The sequence below is a fragment of the Liolophura sinensis genome, chromosome 8 (genome assembly GCF_032854445.1).
Source record: "Liolophura sinensis isolate JHLJ2023 chromosome 8, CUHK_Ljap_v2, whole genome shotgun sequence".
In the NCBI taxonomy this organism is placed as follows: Eukaryota; Metazoa; Mollusca; class Polyplacophora; order Chitonida; family Chitonidae; genus Liolophura; species Liolophura sinensis.
In genome coordinates, this window is record NC_088302.1 from 46721332 (window position 1) to 46727491 (window position 6160).

General features: G+C 39.0%; 1 protein-coding gene across 3 annotated transcripts in view; it reads left to right on the top strand.

Annotated features, from left to right (window-relative positions):
- Positions 1 to 4697, top strand: part of LOC135472111 (transient receptor potential cation channel subfamily M member-like 2) — a 41901-nt gene extending 37204 nt beyond the window's left edge. For all 3 annotated transcript variants that reach the window (XM_064751466.1, XM_064751468.1, XM_064751467.1), the window contains exons 32-35: positions 71 to 176; positions 1073 to 1216; positions 2424 to 2537; positions 3327 to 4697. In XM_064751466.1, coding sequence (XP_064607536.1) covers positions 71 to 176; positions 1073 to 1216; positions 2424 to 2537; positions 3327 to 3443 — 481 coding nt within the window. In that variant the 3' untranslated portion in view covers positions 3444 to 4697. The remainder of the gene's footprint in view (positions 1 to 70; positions 177 to 1072; positions 1217 to 2423; positions 2538 to 3326) is intronic.
- The last annotated feature ends 1463 nt before the right edge of the window (positions 4698 to 6160 follow it).

Consider the following 6160-nt stretch of genomic DNA (forward strand, 5'->3'; position numbering starts at 1 on the left):
ACTTTGGCGCTGTGAGCTTTGCTGCTTTTCCTTCATTCAATTAGCTGTATATTTCGATTGCCCTTTTCAGATGGAAGCGTAATTCTGCTGACAAAGTGGTGACAGAGTATGGAGTACCTGTACTGGAGTTCATAGCTATCCGGCGACACGATAATAAACAATGGTCTCTACCAGGGGTAAGTTTACCTGCCCGCCGAAACAATAATAAATGGTCGTCTTTGTTACGGATAAGTCTACAGCCATCCGGCGACACGATAATAAACAATGGTCTCTACCAGGGGTAAGTTTACCTGCTCGCCGAAACAATAATAAATGGTCGTCTTTGTTACGGATAAGTCTACAGCCATCCGCCGAAACGATAATAAACAATGGTCTCTACCAGGGGTAAATTTACCTGCCCTCCGAAACAATAATAAATGGTCGTCTTTGTTACGGATAAGTCTACAGCCATCCGGCGACACGATAATGAACAATGGTCTCTACCGGGGTAAGCCTCTAGCTACACGGCTACAAGATAATGAACTGTAGTTTCTACCAGGGGTAAGCCATCCACCCTGAGCATGATTATTAACAATTGTTTCTACCATGGGTAAGTCTTATAGCTAATTTTAAGCACCCCGTGCGAACAGACGTATGTGGAGAGTAAAGGGGAGTGTAAATTATTTCATGTTTTACATACTGGTATACGTCGTCTCTGAAGAAAAATACTTAGGCCATATTGCACGAGCCCTTTTAGCATTACACGCATATGTATCCACCATGCCATCCAGCACTGTTGGCGTTACGTCGCCTTAGCAGCTCCATGCTTGTAACGTCAAGGTGTTTCATGGCCAAGTAGGTCATATTTTCATTTTGTCCGGGTTGTTCATGTCCACTAATCTCTTCAGCCACTCACTACACCAGCTGTGTATGAGATTGCTAGGTTTCCTATCAGATCTTCCTAAAGAAATTGATTGTGGTCAGCAGTTAGCGGTTTCATCTTCTTTCGCTGGGAAATGTAAGCTAAAGACTGCGGTTTGCATTTACATCACTGACATCGCGTGTCTTTCATTGTCTTCATTGGTGTTGTCAGGGATTAGTTTTACCCGGAGAAAACATTTCATCGGCGGTTAAGAGAACACTTGTTAAAGAGGCCTTGTCGGATCTGATCGAAGACGAACGGAAAGCTGCAGAGATGAAACCCAAACTGGACAAACTCTTCGAAAACGGAGAAGAGGTGAGAAAAAACATAGGACAGAGGCAACTGTATTACAAAATTCATATGCTTAAAATTTGAAAATAATATTCTTATTTCTTTGGATTTTTCATTGATTTAATATTACTGCCTTTTGTGTCACAGAATATACTTGTTTCGATATAATATATATTTTATTGCCCAGGGGGGTAAAATTTGGATATATTTCTTCAGAACAGGCATTAAGCGTTCCCAACTTCAAATAATCTTATAATCTGTAAATATTCGTTGAAGTGGCATTTGAAATTTTGACTTGTCCAAACTGGTCTTTTGGAATCGGCCTTAGTTTGCTTAGTCTGGCCAGAATGGAGAAGAGAAAACAGAGATGACTGAGGTCAAGATTGCAATTTCAGTCTTTAAAGTAGCCCTGATACTTCAATCCTTTTGACCGGCATATTATAACTAATAGCTTAGAATTTGGTTATAGCGTGGGTGGCTTTCCAGATAGAGTTCATCCAAATTAAACATCACGATAATGTTTGCCTTTTACTAACCACATAAGATCATATTTATCTTCATATCTGATCTAATGCTACGGTTTAACTATTCCACGTGAAGCAATTACTTGTCAAGATAACCATCAATCACCATTGTGAATCACATATTCGTATGTAAGCTATGTTCCTGCACGATTAAACAGCAACCATAGACATCCGTTGTTAATGTAAGCAATTATATTTCCTTAATACGAAAATTACAGGTGTGCACATCCACATAGTAAAGTGCATTTGCACGCGCGTTGGTCAAAATAAGATGGATATAAATCATGCTCGTTCTATCTATCACCTTCAAGTTGTATGCCTGTGTGGAATTGACCAGCCAGATTCTCTGTTCTGTCACCTCACGTTAGCCTTCTTTCCTCGGCGTAGATCCAGGATCAATCCTGGGTCGAGTCACACCTAAGACTTTTAAAGAGGGAGTTGTAACTTCCTCGCTTGGCGTTAAGCATGAAGGGGATAGTGCAACGACTGGTTGACCCGTATCAGTATAATGGCTCGGGCGAGGAGGCTTCCTTGCCTTCGGTAAGTCGTCTCAGTGAAGCAGCACTAGATAAAAGAGCAGTGGAAATCCGTCCTGTAATAAGGAGGTACATTACATGCACCCTACGGATTCCTTCGTCGTCATTTGACTAAAAAATGTTGAGCACGACGTTAAACCCCAAGCTTTCACGCACTCTATCCCTTGGCAGGTGTACAGAGGATATGTAGACGACGCCCGTAACACGGACAATGCGTGGATAGAGACAAGAGCTATGAATTACCACGACGACGATGGAACACTGACAGCTGGTTTAAAACTAAGGGTAAATAATTTTGCTTTAAAATCTGTACTAAAAGGTTTTATGGGTATATAATATTACACCGTATATGGCAATATGAATATGTTAGAGAATATTGCGTCACACACTGAGTTTTACTACACTTTACTACACTTACTACATTTATCATTCTATTTGCGTAATCAGAGCTTCCTGGTTAACGGGGAAGTACATCTTACCTTAACAAGAATCATCCACCAAATGTTTCTGCAAGACCAAAATTATGCTTCATGTTGTCGAAGTAGCATGATTCTATGTCCAAGTTAATACTTCTTAATATATGGATTTGATGCTCCCTCGCCAACGTCAACTTCGTTACCTGTCACAGTTATTCTCAAAGTTCACCCAAGGTACATACATTTTTATATTAAATTCATTTATTTATTTATTTCTTTGGTGTTTTACGCCGCACTCAAAAATATTTCACTTATACGTCGGCCGCAAGTATTATGGTGGGAGGAAACCGCGCAGAGCACGACTTTCCGCACCCAAAGTGCATAGAGGGGATATCATAAATTCTGCAGATTATATGCATATTGATTACCTTAACGATCAGTTTAAGTAAACTCGGAATATTAACTCATGAGGGTAAATTTAAGTAGACTTGCAATGATTGCTACCAATCACACCGCTTAAATTTTAAGATCTGGTAAATATTAAAACGACAGGGCACACATGCACAACACCACATTTAGTAGCGAACAACCGGCGAGAGAGTTTCTATCCTTAACAGAGGCGTTGTTAAAATTTCCACAATTCCTCTTTACTTTCTAGGCTGGAAAATCGGAAGATGCTGCTGCATGGTTGACCGTGTGGTCAAGCCTACCACTGCACGCCAATCATGCATTCATACTGGAGAAAGTGGCCAGTCTGAGAGGATCGTCGTTTTAGTTCAACGGTTGCCAAAGTTTCCTCAACTCAGCAATAAATAATTTCGCTGCTATGGTTAACAATTATCTAAGACAATTTGTCACCCATTAACCATTTTATTTAGTCCATTTGTAGGGCTAGAAGCCTACGGAAAACTTACCACAGTTTATAGACCATGGTGATATACATGTATATCGTACATCAAGCTAGAAGGGAAATCGTTGTATTGTCAGATAAATTATTGTGCTCAATAGATGTTGAATCGTTTTTCACTCCACCATTTATAACAAGACGCTTATTTATTTCAAGAGTTTTTGGATGTGTTGTTTTTTTTTACAGGGTAAGATATGGTTGAAAATATGGCAAGTGAAAAACCGATCGTCTTCGACGCAGTGTAGCCATTTGTAATGTCTAATAGAAGAGGACTCATATCAAATATGAGTCCCTGACGAGTATTGTTCTTCCAAAAAAGAAACTAGTTTTATATTTTAAATATTTTGGCATAGTTTCATATTTGTTCTGCACACTGTTTCCCGATTTATGTCAAGGTGCTGATTTCATCTCATTTATCATCCTTGCTTCAGATTGGTATTTTGTCTTTTCACATTTTATTCATCATGACAAAGGCCTGGTGTTAAATTTCGTTCACTCTTTGTCACAGATAATCTTTCGTTGTCTTCCATATCACATTACTGTCGCATCTTTTCTTCATTTGGTGGAATTAAGCCAAGGTTTCTGTTTTACAACACATCTTCCATCTTTTAATGATTTCCAATTATTATAAACTCTTTTACTATAATGGTTAAATATTTTATCTGATATTTTTAATGGGTGTTGATGAACAGTAATACCATTTATTCGTAGACTGATTGTTTAGATTATCAATTAGTTGATACAGATTTAACCCTCCAACTCTGGTGGGCCTCGGAGGCCCAGACGATTCAAGTGTTAGCTTGCTGCAACTATGTGGTCGTAGACCAATGAAATCGCGTGTTCGAATCCAGCTCTGCCTGCTTTGGATGAAGCTTTAAGCCAAAATGTTACTCTCATATGAGTGAACGATTCCTAAGGACGGTGTTAAACACCATTGAAGTAAACAACGCCTATTGCGAAAGCAGTGCGCCCATACACGCTGTTATTACGAAAGCAGTACGACAATACACGTTTTTATTACGAAAGCAGTACGACGATACATGTTGTTATTACGAAAACAGGTTTTCCATATTTATACGTAATCAAATTTTCATATTTAATAATAAATACTGATAAAAAATACTTTGAATGAACAGAGTTTTATTCTGACGTTTGATGAAATGCTACGTATATGTCTGGGTGTTTCAACGAATGATAAAAGTCGGCTGAAAGAATGGGTAAGCTGATTTGTTTCTGAGCCGAAGATGGACTGAAATATATAACATCAATGATATTTAGTATATGTGGGTCCACGTTGGACCTCATTGTTTGGTTTCTTCTGGAGTGTGACTTGCATTATTTATCATGCAAACAAATATGTGAAACGTGCGAGCTGGTTGCTCTTTCGGAATGTAAGAATAAGGCTGTGAGGCCCACATTTCTCTTTTCTCAGTTCACCACTGATCACTCTATTTATTTATTTATTTGTTTGTTTGATTGGTGTTTTACGCCGTATTGAAGAATATTTCCCTTATACGACGGCGGTCAGCATTATGGTGGGTGGAAACCGGGCGATCCGCTCTAATATAACAAGCAAATTTGACTGCATCGGGATCCATTCCATCGCTAAAAAAAGTAAGCGAGCCAAATGACTAACTTACGTATGTCAATTTAAATCTTTAATTTGACTAACCTCCGAGTCAACTGACTCACTTCCTTTGCCCAACCATATAGGTTAGTAATTTGACTAGACATGTTAGTCATTACATTGATTCTCAGATTGGTTATTCATGCAGTCTTTATGCAGATAATGTACTGCACGATACACGGCAGTACATCCTTATCATGAAGGCCCAATATTTATTTTTCGCGACTGACTCAGTGGTTTAACTCTTTAGGGAGTTTAACCCGATAGCCACGTGAGGTCCTATTGTGCACGGTATCATGGGTGATAGACAATAAGTGTTCACCATAAAACCTCATTCTTAAGCTCAGTGTCTGACTCCAAGGTAACACAGTGGTTTTACACCAACGGGGTTCAACTCTCTTTCACGGTATGTGCCTCACCACTAAACAGTGATTGGATTCCGTAATTGTCCGAGGTTCTATACTACACCGTACCCGGTGGTGTGAACAATAAGTATTCATCATAAAGCCGCATCCTTCAACTCGGCCACTCGCTCCAGGATAAAACAGTGGTTTGACTGCATCGGTATTTTGGACCACACCGGAAGCCAAGCTACAGCGTCTTCTGTTTTGCCCGCCTGAAATACAAATGTTTGTTGTATGTACCTTTGTTATCCGGTTATGGAGCGTCAAAATGACACAACAAGAAAATAATTTGTAAGGCAAAAATAATACTCTTTCAAAAGTGTTACAATAAAAACACTTAAGAGGTACAAATATGATTTTGACCTATTTATTGGTAATTTATATACTCAGTTCATGACCCCATTTGTATTTATCTAGGCCTACATGGTCCATACATTTCTAATAAGACTGTCATAAAATGGATGACATGTATAAATCTGTTATAAATCTTTCACAGATTAAACCTGGTACTTTGTACTGATTATGGCAAAATGTCCAGCGACATTCGATGGATG